Source organism: Scyliorhinus canicula, chromosome 4, assembly GCF_902713615.1.
Source record: "Scyliorhinus canicula chromosome 4, sScyCan1.1, whole genome shotgun sequence".
NCBI classification, from domain to species: domain Eukaryota; kingdom Metazoa; phylum Chordata; class Chondrichthyes; order Carcharhiniformes; family Scyliorhinidae; genus Scyliorhinus; species Scyliorhinus canicula.
In genome coordinates this window covers 15577152-15594480 of record NC_052149.1, presented here as the reverse complement: position 1 = coordinate 15594480, position 17329 = coordinate 15577152, and the positions used below count along the sequence as shown (strand labels likewise).

Sequence of the window (17329 nt, the reverse complement as noted above, 5' to 3'; positions counted from 1 at the left end):
TTTTGTATCCAATTGGCTACCTCACGTTTTATTCCGTGAGATTTGACCTTTTGCAACAACCTACCATGCTGTACCTTGTCAAAGGCCTTGCTAAAGTCCATATAGACAATGTCGACTGCACTGCCCTCATCTACCTTCTTGGTTACCCCTTCAAAAAATCCAATCAAATTCTGAGACTATATGATTTTCCACTCACAAAGCCATGCTGACAGCCCCTAATCAGCCCTTGCCTCTCTAAATACCTGTAGATCCTGTGCCTCAGAATACCTTCTAGCAACTTACCCACCACAGACGTTAGGCTCACCGGCCTGTAGCTCCCAGGCTTTTCCCTGTGGCCCTTCTTAAGCAGCGGCACAACATTTGCAACCGTCCAATCTTCACGCACCTCACCTGTGATTATCGACGATTCAAATATCTTTGCTAGGGGACCGGCAATTTCCTCCTTCGCCTCCCACAATGTCCTGGGATACATTTCATCAGGTGCCGGTGATTTATCTACCTTGATGCGCTTTAAGGCTTCCAGCGCCTCCTTCTGTGTAATATATACACTCCTCAAGGCATCACTATTTATTTCCTCAGGTTCCCTAACATCCATGCCTTTCTCTTTTTTTTTTAAAATAATTTTTATTGAAAAATTTTGATTTTATAAAACATTGACACACCTTAGTAACATACCGAAAATAACAATAATATTAACAATCATATACATTCGCCCCACCTCCATGAACAACACAGCATTATTAACAACAACGCAAATTAACACACTATAAAGTTACAGAACAGACACTACAATAGTGCACCCCCCCCGCCCTCCCTTCTCTCCCCCCCCCCCCCCGCCCTCCCTTCTCCCCCCCCCCCCCCCCACCCCCCGCCCCGGGTTGCTGCTGCTATTGACCAAGTTACCTATCTCTGAGCCAGGAAGTCCAGAAAAGGCTGCCATCGTTTATAGAACCCTTGTATTGATCCTCTCAGGGCAAATTTGACCTTTTCCAATTTTATAAATCCCGCCATGTCACTGATCCAGGTCTCCACACTTGGGGGCCTTGCATCCTTCCACTGTAACAGAATCCTTCGGCGGACTACTAGGGACGCAAAGGCCAGGACACCGGCCTCTTTCGCCTCCTGCACTCCCGGCTCTACCGCAACTCCAAAGATCGCGAGTCCCCACCCTGGTTTGACCCTGGATCCAACCACCCTCGACACCGTCTCCGCCACCCCCTTCCGGAATTCTTCCAGTGCTGGGCATGCCCAGAACATATGGGCGTCGTTCGCTGGACTCCCTGAACAGCTGGTGCACCTATACTCACCCCCAAAGAACTTACTCATCCTGGTCCCGGCCATGTGGGCCTGGTGCAGCACCTTAAATTGGAAGAGACTAAGCCTCGCACATGAGGAGGAAGAGTTAACTCTCTCCAAGGCATCCGCCCAAGTCCCATCCTCTATCTGCTCCCCGAGTTCCTCCTCCCATTTAGCCTTCAGCTCCTCCACTGACGACTCCTCCACCTCCTGCATTACCTTATGGATGTCAGACACCTTCCCCTCTCTGACCCATACCCCCGAAAGCACTCTGTCCATCGTCCCCTGCGAGGGCAGCAAAGGGAATCCCTCTACCTGTCGCCGAGCAAACGCCATTACCTGCAGGTATCTGAACATGTTCCCTTGGGGAAGCCCAAATTTATCTTCCAGTTCCCCCAGGCCCGCAAACCTCCCGCCAATAAACAGGTCCCTCAATTTGCTGATGCCCGCCCTTTGCCACCCCCTAAATCCCCCATCCGTGTTCCCCGCGATGAACCGATGGTTGACACCCAGTGGAGCCTCCATCGAGCCCCCTGTTTCCCCCCGATGCCGTCTCCACTGTCCCCAGATTCTTAGGGTCGCCATCACCACCGGGCTCGTGGTAAACCTCTTAGGGGAGAGCGGCAACGGTGCCATTGCCATGGCACCCAGGCTCGTACCTCTACATGACGCCATCTCCATTCTTTTCCACGCCGCCCCTCCCCCCTCCATCACCCATTTACGCACCATTGACACATTGTCTGCCCAATAGTACACCAGAAGGTTGGGCAGCGCCAGCTCGCCTCTATCCCTTCCTCGCTCCAGGAACACCCTCTTCACTCTCGGAATCCCATGTGCCCACACAAAGCTCAAAATACTGCTAGTCACTCTCCTAAAGAAGGCCCTGGGGATAAATATGGGCAGGCACTGAAAGAGGAACAAGAACCTCGGAAGCACCGTCATTTTGATGGACTGTACCCTCCCCGCCAACGACAATGGCAGCATGTCCCACCTCTTGAACTCCTCCTCCATCTGATCTACAAGTCTGGTGAAGTTATGCTTGTGGAGAGCCCCCCAGTCCCTGGCCACTTGCACCCCCAGGTACCTAAAGCTCTCCCCTGCCCACCTAAGCGGGTGCCTACCAATTCCTTCCTCCTGGTCTCCAGGGTGCACCACAAACACCTCGCGCTTGCCTAAATTTAATTTATAACCTGAAAAGGTCCCAAACTCAGCTAGCAACTCCATCACTCCTGGCATCCCTCCCACCGGGTCCGCCACATACAGTAACAGGTCGTCAGCATACAACGACACCCTATGTTCCTCTCCACCTCGCACCAAGCCTCTCCACCTCTCTGAATCTCTCAACGCCATCGCCAGCAGCTCGATTGCCAGTGCAAACAACAAGGGGGACAGGGGGCAACCCTGCCTGGTCCCTTGGTAAAGCCGGAAGTACTCCGACCTCCTCCTATTCGTGGCCACGCATGCCATCGGGGCCTCATATAGCAGCCTTACCCATCTAATGAACCCTTCACCAAATCCAAACCTCCCCAACACCTCCCATAGGTACCCCCACTCCACTCTATCGAAGGCCTTCTCCGCATCCAGCGCCACCACTATATCTGCCTCCCCCTCAATCGCCGGCATCATGATGACATTCAGCAATCTCCGCACATTCGTGTTCAGCTGCCTTCCCTTCACAAAGCCTGTCTGGTCCTCGTGCACAACCCCTGGCACACAGTCCTCTATCCTGGTGGCCAGGATTTTTGCCAGCACCTTAGCATCCACGTTGAGGAGAGATATGGGCCTGTATGAACCCCACTGCTGGGGGTCCTTGTCCTTCTTTAAAATTAACGAGATCAGCGCCCGCGACATCGTCGGGGGCAAAGTCTCCCCTTCCCACGCTTCATTGAGCGTCCGCACCAGCAAGGGGCCCACTAGGTCCACAAACTTTTTATAAAATTCCACCGGGAACCCATTCGGCCCTGGTGCCTTCCCTGACTGCATCTGCCCGATCCCCTTAACTAGCTCCTCCAGCTCAATCGGCGCACCCAGCCCCTCCACCTTCTCCTCCTGCACCTTCGGAAAAGAAAGCCTGTCAAGGAACATCTACATTCCCCCCCTCTCCCCCGTTGGCTCCGACTGGTACAGTTCTCCGTAAAAGTCCTTGAAGACCTCATTCACCTCTACCCCCTTCCGCACCACATTCCCACTCTTGGCTCTCACTCCAGCAATCTCCTTAGCCGCATCCCGCTTGCGGAGCTGATGAGCCAGCATCCTATACGCCTTTTCACCATGTTCGTACACTGCCCCTTGTGCCTTCCTGCACTGTGCCTCCGCCTTTCTAGTGGTCAGCAAATCAAATTTAGCCTGCAAGCTGCGTCTCTCCCCCAACAGTCCCTCCTCTGGTGCCTCTGCATACCTCCTGTCCACCTCCAGCATCTTTCCCACCAGTCTATCCCTCTCACTCCTCTCGCTCCTCTCCCTGTGTGCTCGGATGGATATCAGCTCCCCACGAATTACTGCCTTCAGGGCTTCCCAGACCATCCCCACCTGAACCTCCCCCGTATCATTCACCTCAAGGTACCCCTCAATACTTGCCTGGACCCTCCTACAGACCTCCTCCCCCGCCAACAACCCCACATCCAACCGCCACAACGGACGTTGGTCTCGCACCTCTCCCATCTCCAACTCTATCCAATGTGGAGCGTGGTCCAAGATTGCGATGGCCGAATACTCGGCCTCCTCTACTCTCGGAATCAGTCCCCTACTCACCATGAAGAAGTCTATCCGAGAGTAGACCCTATGTACGTGGGAGAAGAAAGAGTACTCGCGTGCCCTCGGCCTTACAAACCTCCATGGATCCACTCCACCCATCTGATCCATAAACCCTCTCAGTACCTTGGCCGCCGCCGGCCTCCTACCCGTCCTACAGCTGGACCGATCCAGTGAAGGATCCAACACCATATTAAAGTCCCCCCCTATGATCAGACCTCATGCCGCCAGATCCGGGATCCGTCCCAACATACGCCTCATAAAGCCCGCATCGTCCCAATTTGGGGCATACACACTAGCCAGTACCACCTTCTCTCCTTGTAGCCTGCCCCTAACCATAACATACCTACCCCCCTTATCCGCCACCACCTCCGATGCCTCAAACAACACATTTTTCCCCACCAGAATCGCCACTCCCCGGTTCTTCACATCCAACCCAGAGTGGAAAACCTGCCCCACCCATCCCTTCCTCAGGCGGACCTGGTCCGCCACCCTCAGGTGGGTCTCCTGAAGCATTGCCACATCTGCCTTTAGCCCCTTCAGGTGAGCCAGTACCCTCGACCGCTTCACCGGCCCATTCAACCCTCTCGCATTCCAAGTGACCAACCGGATCAGAGGGCGTCCTGCCCCCCTCCCCCGTCGGCTAGGCATAACCCGTCGACTGCCCGCCCCAGGCCAGCACCCCCTGCCCGACCCAGTCCCCATAGCGACAACACCTCACCTCTGTCCCCCCAGCCCCCCCCCCCAGCTCCTTCTTGACCCTACCAGCAGCAACCCGGTATTCCCCTTTCCCCCCCTCCCTTCCCCCCCAGACTAGGAACCCTCCCAGCCGCGAACCATCCTCCATTGTACTTCCGTGGGTCAGCTAACTTCTGCTGACCCCGGAAACTCCCGCCAATAGCCCGACCCCTCCCGAAGTGGGATCATCCCCCAATCTATCCCTCCTCCAGGCACCGCTCCAGCGCGGGGAAGAACCAGTTAAGGCCCCGCCTCCCCGTCACCGTCTCCACCCCCCAGCCCCGCAGCCCGGGAAACCAGAGGAAAGCCCGCGCTTTCGCACTGCCCCACCACACCCTTCTGACGCAGCTCCCAAATATCAGCCCCACTCCATACCCCCACTCCGACATAGAATACAACAGAACCCCCCCAACCCTCCCCACAAGATACACAGCCCAAACAATGCCCCACAGCACAAAAACAAAAACATAGCAGAACAACCCTATGTTGGGCAGCACAGTAGCATGGTGGTTAGCATAAATGCTTCACAGCTCCAGGGTCCCAGGTTCGATTCCCGGCTGGGTCACTGTCTGTGAGGAGTCTGCACGTCCTCCCCGTGTGTGCGTGGGTTTCCTCCGGGTGCTCCGGTTTCCTCCCACAGTCCAAAGATGTGCGGGTTAGGTGGATTGACCATGCTAAATTGCCCGTAGTGTCCTAAAAAGTAAGGTTAAGGGGGGGTTTGTTGGGTTACGGGTATAGGGTGGATACGTGGGTTTGAGTAGGGTGATCATTGCTCGGCACAACATCGAGGGCCGAAGGGCCTGTTCTGTGCTGTACTGTTCTATGTTCTAACCCCTCCGTAAATAACCATATCAAAATTGCAAAAGTACTAAGACAAGAAGAGAAAAACAGAAGAAAAAGAGAACACAGCAACAGCAGAATCCAGCACTAATATATTACAGCCGACCTCGCAACCCCCAACCCCTAGTTCAAGTCCAGTTTCTCCGTCCGCACGAAGGCCCACGCCTCCTCCGGGGAATCGAAATAATGGTGCCGGTCCGAATAAGTTACCCACAGGCGCGCGGGCTGCAACATTCCAAACTTTTTTTCTATAAAGCACCTCTTTCGTCCGATTAAATCCGGACCGCCGCTTAGCCACCTCCGCACTCCAATCCTGGTAGATCCGTACTACCCCATTCTCCCACTTGCTGCTCTGCACCTTCTTGGCCCAGCGCAGCACGCACTCCCGATCACTGAACCGGTGGAACCTCACCAGCACCGCACGCGGGGGTTCCTCTTCCTTCGGCCTCCTGTCCAGCACCCTGTGCGCTCCCTCCAGCTCCAAGGACAGATGGAAAGACCCGGCCCCCACTAGCGAGTTCAGCATTATAGCCATGTAGGCTGTCAGGTCCGACCCCTCCAGCCCCTCCGCAAGGCCCACGATCCGCAGGTTTTTCCGCCTCATGCGGTGATCAAGCTCCTCGAAGCGTTCCTGCCACTTCTTGTGGAGTGCCTCGTGCCCCTCCACCTTACTCACGAGGACCACGGCCTCCTCCTCTCGTTCAGTGGCCTGCGTCTGCAACTCCTTGATGGCAGCACCCTGGGTGGACTGAATCTCTGACAGCCTTCTGTTCGTTTCCTGCAGAGAGCTCAGCACCTCATCCTTGAATTCTTTAAAGCAGCGCAGGAGATCAGTTTGTTGCTCCTGGGCCCACAGCCTCCAATCCTCTGGGGCTCCTCCGGCGGCCATCTTGGATTCCTTCCCCCGTTTTTTCTGAGGAGCTGCTGCCGTTTTTTCCCCCTTTCCACTCCGAGTTCGAGGCATGGACTGCGGGGAAAGTTGTTCAGCACACCTTCAGCACGGTAGCATGGTGGTTAGCATAAATGCTTCACAGCTCCAGGGTCCCAGGTTCGGTTCCCGGCTGGGTCACTGTCTGTGCGGAGTCTGCACGTCCTCCCCGTGTGTACGTGGGTTTCCTCCAGGTGCTCCGGTTTCCTCCCACAGTCCAAAGATGTGCGGGTTAGGTGGATTGGCCATGCTAAATTGCCCGTAGTGTCCTAAAAGTAAGGTTAAGGGGGGGTTGTTGGGTTATGGGTATAGGGTGGATACGTGGGTTTGAGTAGGGTGATCGTTGCTTGGCACAACATCGAGGGCCGAAGGGCCTGTTCTGTGCTGTAATGTTCTATAACCTTCCCCCACCGGGAGACGTCGAAAAATTTCCGTTTTGGGCTCTCAAAAGAGCCGAAAAGTCTCTTTAAAATGGGAGCTCCCAAATGTGTGGCTTCCTACTCCATCACAGCCACCGGAAGTCAACATCCATGCCTTTCTCAACAGTAAATACCGATGAGGAATATTCATATAGGATTTCACCCATCTCTTGTGGATCTGCACATAGATAACCTTGTAGATATTTAAGAGGCCTTACTCTCTCCCTAGTTACGCTTTTGCCCTTTCTGTATATACACTCAACATATTTCTCTCCATCCTAGCCCCTAATGCTATGGCTGTCCCAGTTAATGTTGGGAATGTTAAAGTCCCCTACTATTACCACCCTATTAGTGGCTTTTTAGCTCACTAGGCTAAATCGCTGGCTTTGAAAGCAGACCAAGGCAAGCCAGCAGCACGGTTCGATTCCAGTAACAGCCTCCCCGAACAGGTGCCGGAATGTGGCGACTAGGGGCTTTTCACAATAACTTCATTTGAAGCCTACTTGTGACAATAAGCAATTTTCATTTTCATTCATATTTTTCCGGCAGTTATCTGTAATCTTATATATTTGCTTCTCAATTATCCACTGACTATTTGGGGGCCTGTAGTACAGTCCTATCAAAGAGATCTCTCCCTTCTTATTTTTCAGTTCTACCCATTTAGACTCAGTGGGAGAACCCTCGGATATATCCCCTCTCAGTACTGCCGTGATATTCTCCCTACTCAAAATGCAACCCCCCCCTCTCTTCTCTTACCTCCTGTGCTATCTTTCCTATAGCATCTGTACCCTGGAACATTGAGCTGCCAGTCCTGCCTCTCCCTTAGTTATGTTTCAGTAATAGCTATAATATCCCAGCCCCATGTAGTCATCCATGCCCTGAGTTCATCTGCCTTGCCCGTCAGACCTCTTGCATTGAAATAAATGCAATTTAATCGAGACTTCCCTTGCTCTCTGCCCTGCTTTCTCAGACCATCTGTCCGGTCATGTTTTGTGCACTCTCCCGGTGTGTTATTTTTCTTAGCCTTACTGGACCATTCACTGAGTTCCCCACAGTCTCTACTCTGTACTGTGGCCCTGTTTGATTTTTAACTTTGGTTTCTCTGCTTTTCACTTTTCCCCTTACTGCCTTTTGTTTCTGTCCCAACTTTCATTCCCTCTGACTTCCTGCATTGGTTCCCGTCCCCCTGCCACATTAGTTTATACCCCCCCAACAGCACAAGCAAACACTCCCCCTGGGGCATTGGATCCAGTCCTGCCCAGGTGCAGACCGTCCGGTTTGTCTTGCCTTCTCCCCGTAACTCCTGATCGCCCTTCTTGATCAAGAACCTCATCAGACCATAAAGATTCATTGTTAGTAACGTTCAGAAAAAAACAGAGAGAAGAGAGCTTGAATGTAATGGTTAGATAAATTATATAAAATGAAATGAGACATAAAACAAACAAATTAACCAGCAGGGAAGAACAACAGTTAGGTGAAGAAGATATTTAAACAAAGAAAGAAATTTAGAATAAAATAAGAGGGAAAAAATAAATCCAGAAACATTCTGCAGGAAAAGCAGTTTTGTGGAAAGAGAAATGTAAGGGTTAGCTTTTAAGGTCGATAACTATTCGTGAAAACATGCTACTTGCTAGATTAGGTGCAGGGCAGATGTTTCCCCTGGTTGGGATATCTAAAAGTAAAGATCTTTAATTCAGGATAAGGGACGTGATCTAACGAATTGCAACTGAGCTGCGTGTCGAGCACATTTACCCGAGTCTTTCCCGGTGCTCGTAGATCTGAGAAAGACAATGCTATCCAACAGGACTCTGTTGCAAAGGGAATAGATCCCAATTCCTTGGGTGGATCAGGCACATACATATTACAGTGAGGCTCATTCTAATATGCAGATTTACCAAATACTGATCCCGTGCATTGTGGACGGGATCCAGATCGTGACGGCTTGCAAAATTCCATTAGATCCCGGGAGGCGTGTCAAGCCAGGCAAATCCCGTTACGTCATGCGTAATTACCCGTAATTGCCGGCTGCGTCGCACCCCAATTCGGGCGCGGCGGATAGATTCCGCCCAAGGCATTGACCATTTTGGACTGGGATTAGGAGAAATCTCTTCACTCAGAGGGTTGTGAATCTTTGGAAATTCTAAACCGAGGATGGGCGGGTTGTCTTGTGAGGAAGGGTTTGGACAGACTGGGCTTGTATCCACTGGAGTTTACAAGAGTAAGAGGCGACTTCATTGAAACAGTTAACATCCTAAAGAGTCTTGACAGGGTGGATGTGGAGAGGATGTTCCTCTTGTGAGAGAACCTAGAACTAGGAGTCACTGTTTAATAATAAATGCTCGCTCATTTAAGATGGAGATGAGGAGAATTTTTTCTCTGAGGGTCGTGGGCCTTTTGAACTCTCTTCCTCAAAATGCGGCAGAAGCAGAATCTTTCAATACTTTTAAGACAGAGTTAGATTCTTGATAAGCGAGGGGTTAAAGGTTATCGGGGGTTAAGCGGGAATGTGGAGTTGACATTTCAATGAAAAGCAGCGTCGATCTTATTGAATGGCGGAGCTGGTTCGAATTCCTATGTTCCTTTGACTCTCTCCCACTGTCTGTCTTCATTAAATACTACGTTTCATGGTCTCACATTGTTTAGCCAAAGCCAGAAAGTTGTCCTGTGGGAAATTGCTGGCTCGTCAGGAGTGGGCGAAACGGTAGCACAGTAGTTAGTACTGTCTCTTCACAGCGCCAGGTCCTGGGTAAGATTCCCAGCTTGGGTCACTGTCTGTGCGGAGTGTGCACGTTCTCCCCATGTCTGCGTGGGTTTCCTTCAGTTGCTCCGGATTCCTCCACAAGTCCCGAAATACGTGATGTTAGGGTAATTTGGACATTCTGAATTCTCCCTCCGTGTACCCAAGTGTGGTGACTAGGGGCTTTTCACAGTAACTTCATTACAGTGTTAATGTTTGCCTACTTGTGACAATAATAGAAGATTAGATTAGATCAAGTCTTTTTGTTGAAGGGTATTGCCAGTTACGTCTGAGTTTAAGAGAGACATGTCTCCCTTTCCATGTAGGCGTGATTCAAATAAACCCACCACAGCCTCCAGTCAATTTGGAAGATCTTACGACTGAGTTAGGAGATTTCAGCAGGGTCAAATCAGGAGGAGTAATTTCAGTTCCCGCAGGAACACTCCCTGTTGACGTCCCACCATGTAAAATCACAGACCTTCAAGCAACAATAGTCAAAAATAAAGTTGAGCTGGAATGGACAGCGCCAGGAGACGACTACGATCAGGGAGCAGGTAATTGTTGCTAAATTGAAGTTGCTTATAAAGACCATTTCTCTGCAGCAGTGATTTGAACAGATTGTTGATGAATTCTGATGACCAGTGGAGATATCTCACACAGGCTTGACAGGTCGAATGGCCTTCCCCTATCACTCGGTCATATTTTCAGCCTTATTCAAGCAGCATTTAGAGGTGGAGTAAATACTATCCGATTTATCAAGTCGAAGATCACCTATATTTTTATAATGCTTTGTGATTGCATTAATTTCCTTCTTTCTTGTTTTTGTTTTTTTGTTTCTTAGCGTCTCGCTATGAGATGAGAATGAGTGACAGCCTCCTACAGCTACGGGACAATTTCTCAACAACTGCGCCAGTTAACTTGACCAGCATGAATCCGCAACCATTTGGCTCGAGGGAAAATGTTACATTTGTTCCTGAAAATACAGAACTGAAAAATGGGACAACTGTCTACTTTGCTCTTTGTGCATATGATAAAATCAATCAGCCCTCTGCAATGTCTAATGTAGCCAAGATTTCTGTCTATGTACCATGGCCTGAGCACCCAAAAGGCAATAATGGTAAGTTGGAGGTTGTTTGCAGTGTAATCGTTGTCACAATTCTTGTGTGTTTGATCATTTGGGTTGTTGATTATGTGGTGCGGAGAAAGAAATCTAGAACTAATGTACCAGCGTAATGCCCTTTGTTGAGAACTCCTTGATGTTAAATGTAAGGATATCTGTAGGATTTACTAATTGTTTGGGGTCCTTTAAGAAATCAACTAAACACATACTGCAGAACAAAATGATTCTTAGAATTACTGACTGTGCAAAAAGTATAATCAACTTATATGGGCGGCACGGTAGAACAGTGGTTAGCACTGTTGCTTTAAAGCACCAGGGTCCCAGTTTCAATTACCGGCTTGGGTCACTGTCTGTGCAGAGTCTGCACGTTCTTATCGTGTCTGCGGGGGTTTCCTCCGGATGCTCCGGTTTCCTCCCACAAGTCCCAAAAGACGTGCTGTAAGGTAATTTGGACATTCTGAATTCCCCTCTGTGTACCTGAACAGGCGCCGGAATGTGGTGACTAGGGGCTTTTCACAGTAACTTCTTTACATTGTTAATGTAAGCCTACTTGTAACAATAAAGATTATTATACTATAAGTAATGAGTGAACTATTGAACCCTTAAGGGCATGTCTGCAGACACTAACGATGTTTCTAAGGATGGACTATGTAAGTCCTACCTAAAAAAAGTATGAGGACACATTCAGCAAATTGCAACAATCTAGTCACATAGTCAGGCGAGAAACTAGTCATGATGTAAAGACATTAAACCATGAGAAAGTGCATGGGAAACTACACTGTGTTAGGGAAACATTAATTAATCTTGAGTAAGTGATCAATATCTAATGAAATAATCATCTGCTGAGTGATTGACACATTTCTGAATGAATCTGGGTGTCTCAGCTGAGAGCAGAAACCAATGAAAAATGATTAAGGGGCTAAACTATAGATAAGGATTTATTAGAACATGATTGTATGGATAATTTTTCAGAAGAATTCTAGCCTTCCAGAATTCTTGAAGCATCTGTTGAAATTACTTTTATTTTGAACTATTTTCTTTACGTTTTTCTTATGTTAATGGTTTTAATGATTTTTCGCTGTATTCTGTCAGGTTTATGTCGTATTTTGTTCTAAGTTTTGATTCAGTTCTTATGCACGTGTATTAGGTGAATTTTCAATAATAAAGTTTGGTTTGGACACCTCATCAACTGGACTGAGTAGCATATTTTTGGAAGAAAAAATAAGTGATACAATTGGTGGGCCAGAATCTAGGAAACAAAAGGAGAAGATACTGAACGCCTCAGCAGACTGCTTTCGGCAGTGGGGTAGCGGATCTATATACTTAATCTAAAGGTTATTCATGAAGGTACCACCTTCTCACCTTGCCCCATGGATGAGGTGTGGTGATCCTCAGGTTAAATAAAAATAATCTTTATTAGTGTCGCAAGTAGCTTACATTAACAGTGCAATAAAGTTACTGTGAAAATCCCCCAGTTGCCACACTGCAGCGCCTGTTTAGGTACGCAGAGGGAGAATTCAGAATATCCAATTCAGCTAGCAGCGCGTCTTTCGGGATTTGCGGGAGGAAACCGGAGCACCCGGAGAAAACCCACGCAGACCCGGGGACAATGTGCAGACTCCGCATAGATAGTGACCCAAGCCGGGAATCGAACCCGGGAACCACCAGTCAGCTGTTCTCCTCAAAGGGAAAAGTAGCCTATGGCCATCTTGGACTAGGGAGACTTTACCTGCCTTTACTTAACCTACAAGTAATGATTCATGTTCTGAAAACCCATGTGCAGCTGGTGACAAGAAGAATGCTGAACCTCGAATGAGAACATTTGAAATGAAAAGACTCAGACAGATATTACACATGTCATGGACGGCCAATGGGTGGGTGCTCAATTGAGCCAGTGTGAACAGGAACTTGTGTCATGGGAATGTCACTTAAAGAAATGCTTGTCTTCTCAAGTGGCTGCAGTGATGTCAGAGTGTGGGTGTAGCTGAGCTCTGGCTCTGCTTTTTAGTTTCGCTTTGAGGAAAAGCTTGGATGTGTCTGTGTTTTCTTGGTTTTGTTTTAGCGTTGGAGCTGAAGCCAGCCAAAGAAGGTGTAGTTTCGATCTTTCTGCCATCTAAAGACTATCTCTAGATCATTTGGTGAATTCAGAGTGATAACTGCTTTCAGTAGAGAATTTAAACCCGGTGTGCTTCTGTAAAAAGGATTTTTGTCTTATGGATGTTAAAAGGAAAGTTTAAGGATTACTTAGAGTGTTGTATTCTTTGCGGGGTGTATTTGAATTGATGGTTGCTAAGATGTTCACTGTATGTTTTAAAAAGGTTAACTGAGTTCACAGAATAAACATTGTTTTGCTTTAAATATTACTTTAAAAATTTCTGCTGCACCACACCTACAGCGTGGGCCGTGTGCTCCCCATACCACAATCTAGTAAAAGTCGTGGGTCAGATGAACTCCATGATACACTTTGGGGTTCTCTAAACCCTGGCCCAAAACAAATTGGGGGCTCGTCCAGGATAAACGTCTATCTATTGGATTGGCTTAGTGAACTTAAAGACAGTGAGGGGTGAGCATATTTTAATTGCTTTTCAGGTGTGGTATTTCAGTTTAAGTAGGGAGTGTGTTGTGGACAATGGCTCTTTCAGAGGCTCTGAAGATTTTGGGGGTGGAGACAGGTAGAGACTAAAAATAGGCTTTTAGAGTTGGCAAAAACATTGCAGTTAACATTACCTGACAAAATGCAAAAAGATGAGGTAATTACTGCGGTGGATAAGCATTTAAAATTGCCTGAGATACAGTTTGACTCATTGGAAATATCACAAATTCAGTTACAAATTAAACAAATGGAACATGAGAAAGAATTAAAGCAGCTTGAATACGAAAGAGTGAGACAAGAAAAAGAAAGAGATAGAGAGGAAAAAGAAAAAGAGAGAGAAGAAAGGAAAACAGAAAGAATAGCCCGAGCAGAATAAAAAGAAAGAGAAAGGGAGATACAAATCAAGGAAAAAGATAAAGAGAGAAGTCTGAACTTAAGAAAATAGCCATGAAACATGACAGTCAGTTAAAATTGGCGGACGTAAAAGGAAACGTAGTTGGAGGACAGTGATGAGGATCGTGAGAAAGAGCGTCATATTCGAAGGCTTGGTGGGGATCTATTTAAATATGAAAATGAAAATCGCTTATTGTCACGAGTAGGCTTCAATGAAGTTACTGTGAAAAGCCCCTAGTCGCCACATTCCGGCGCCTGTCCGGGGAGGCTGGTACGGGAATCGAACCGTGCTGCTGGCCTGCTTGGTCTGCTTTATAAGCCAGCAATTTAGCCTTGTGAGCTAAACCAGCTATGTCCGCGCAGTGCCAAGGTTTGACGAGAAGGAGGTAGAAGCCTTTTTCATTTCATTTGACAAGATAGCTAAACAAATGAAATGGCCACAGGACATGTGGGTATTACTGATTCAAACAAAGCTGGTAGGTAGGGCGAGTGAAGTGTTTGCATCACTATTGCAGGAGGTATCTGGGACTTATGAGGAGGTGGAAAAATCCATCTTAAGTGCATATGAATTAGTGCCTGAAGCCTTAAGACAAAGGTTTAGAAATTTAAGGAAAGAATCTGGTCAAACATACATGGAGTTTGGAAGGATCAAACAGTAATTTTGATCGGTGGATAAGGGCTTTGAAAATAGACCAGACGTGTGAAGCTCTCAGAGAAATTGTACTTTTGGAGGAGTTTAAAAATTCAATTCCTGATGCAGTGAGAACTCATGTGGAAGAACAGATGGTTAAAACTGCGAGATTAGCAGCAGTAATGGCAGATGATTATGAATTAGTTCATAAATCAAAGCGTGGTTTCCGACATCAGTTTCAGCCTGTGAGGGATAGAAACTGGGGACATGAGAAATACTCAAGTAGAGTATTTCCGATACATCCGTTAGAGGTAAAGGTGATCTGATGGGAGATAATAAGGAGAGTGTACCTCAGATTCAATAAGGAATTGAGGAGGATGGAAGAGACATGAAAAATTGAAAATGTTTTCACTGTAATAAACTAGGCCATGTAAAGTCACAGTGTTGGTGGTGGAAGAAAAACACTGGGAAGGCTGATGTGATAAAACAGGATAAGGCAGTGGGATTTGTTGAAGTGGTAAAGGAAAGCACAAGTGAAGCGAAGGAGGTACAAAAGATTATACAGCCTGATCAAGAGGTGATTGATAAGAATGTGCCAGATCTCTTTCAAGAATTTACTTGTGTGGGTAAAGTTTACTTATGGGGCAGCACGGTAGCATTGTGGATAGCACAATCGCTTCACAGCTCCAGGGTCCCAGGTTCGATTCCGGCTTGGGTCACTGTCTGTGCGGAGTCTATTCATCCTCCCCGTGTGTGCGTGGGTTTCCTCCGGGTGCTCCGGTTTCCTCCCAGTCGAAAGATGTGCAGGTTAGGTGGATTGGCCATGATAAATTGTCCTTAGTGTCCAAAATTGCCCTTAGTATTGGGTGGGGTTACTGGGTTATGGGGATAGGGTGGAGGTGCTGACCTTGGGTAGGGTGCTCTTTCCAGGAGCCGGTGCAGACTCGATGGGCCGAATTGTCTCCTTCTGCACTGTAAATTCTATGTAAAATTCTATGTATCTGGAGGAGCATGTAAAGCAGTCACAAAAAGGGGCTTTTCACAGTAACTTCATTGAAGCCTACTCGTGACAATAAGTGATTTTAATTTAATTTCATTTCATTTTAAGAGATATGGGAGCTATTCAATCTTTAATGGTAAGAGATGAGGAGTTATGTAGTTTGGGAGGAATATTGCCAAAAAAGGTGGTAACATGTGGAATTCAGGGTGAGAAGAGTAGTGTTTCATTATATAAGGTAAGGTTGGAAAGTCCAGTGAAGAGTGGTGAAGTGGTAGTAGGAGTAATAAAGAAACTATCTTGTCAAGGAATACAGTTTATCTTCGGCAATGATATAGCTGGATCGCAGGTGGGAGTGATGCCTACTGTAGTTGTTAAGCCAGTGGAAAATCAGACAACTGAAGTGTTTAAGGACAAGTATCCTGGGATTTTTCCGGATTGTGTAGTAACAAGGTCGCAAAGTCAGGTTAAGACAAGAGGAGAAATCAAAGAGTGAAGATAACGTTGAAGTGCAATTTTCAGAAACGATTTTTGATCAGATGGTAGAAAAAGAACAAGAACAGGTGGAGGATGAGGCGGATATTTTTAGTTCCGGAAAATTGGCGGAGTTACAACATAAAGATGTAGAAATAAACCGAATGTAACAGAAAGCATACACGGAAGAGGAACCTGAGTGTATACCAGAGTGTTGTTACCGTAAAAGTGATGTCTTGATGAGAAAATGGAGACCTTTACATATGCAGGCGGATGAAAAGTGGACAGAAGTTTATCAAATGGTATTGCCGGTAGGGTATAGAAATGAGATGTTGTGAGTAGCACATGAGGTACTAGTGAGAGGTCACTTGGGAGTAAGGAAAACTCAAGCTAAAATCCAGAAACGTTGTTATTGACCTGGACTCCATACAGATAGAGTTAAATTGTGTCGATCATGTCACACACGCCAAGTGATAGGGAAACCTCAAGCAGTTATAAAACCAGTGCCCTTAATACCCAATCCAGCATTTGAGGAACCTTTTACAAGGGTCCTAATTGATTATATAGCACCGCTTCCTAAAATGAAAAGTGGGAATCAATGGGCGCGATTCACCGCAAATGCGGAGAGTCGTAAAGGCTGCCATGAAACCGGCCGTGTTTCACGGCAGCCTCCATGCCCCCTCCCGGGACCCGATTCACCCCCTCGGTCGGGGCTAACATCGCGGCCCCGGGAAGAATGGCAGCGCAGGCTTAGCGAACGTTCGCTAAGCCCGGCCGCCAAGACTCACGGTGGCTGACGCGCACGATGACGTCAGCCGCACATGCGTGGGTTGGACGGCTCCAACCCGCGCATGCGCAGATGACGTCATCGCGCATATGCGTCAAACCCGTGCATGTGCGGTCCGTCATGCCCCTCAGCCGCCCCACAGACTGATCCTGCGGGGCGGCGGAGGGACAAAGAGTGCGTGGGAATCGGACCTGCTGCCCGCGATCGGTGGGCACCGATCGCGGGCCCATGCCACCCTTGACACGGCCGCTCTAATGTTACATATGGAAAGGCCTGTGGAAACCTAGTAGACACATCCATTGTAGTAAAAGATATTGGGCGCGATTCTCCGCCCCCCACAACGGGTCGGAGAATAGCGGGAGGGCCTTCCCGACATTTTTCCCGACCTCCCGCTATTCTCCCCCCCCCCCCCACGGCCGCCCCACGGCACGAATCGCTGCTCGCCGTTTTTTTACGGCGAGCAGCGATTCTTCCCTATCCAATGGGCCGATTTCCCAGGCCTTTAAGGCCGTTTTCACGAATTTAAACACACCTGCTATCACAGTTCGTGAAAATGGCCGCAAAGTGCCGTTCTGCACAACCATGCCATTTTAAAGTTGCACAACATGTGATGAAACGGGTCGTG

At 48.2% G+C, this 17329-nt stretch overlaps 1 protein-coding gene across 1 annotated transcript in view; it reads left to right on the top strand.

Annotated features, from left to right (window-relative positions):
- Positions 1 to 12014, top strand: part of LOC119964376 (calcium-activated chloride channel regulator 1-like) — an 87308-nt gene extending 75294 nt beyond the window's left edge. Inside the window, exons 13-14 of the mRNA XM_038793769.1 lie at positions 10036 to 10263; positions 10551 to 12014. Of these exons, the coding sequence (XP_038649697.1) occupies positions 10036 to 10263; positions 10551 to 10942 (620 nt within the window). The 3' untranslated portion in view covers positions 10943 to 12014. The remainder of the gene's footprint in view (positions 1 to 10035; positions 10264 to 10550) is intronic.
- Positions 12015 to 17329: the final 5315 nt, after the last annotated feature.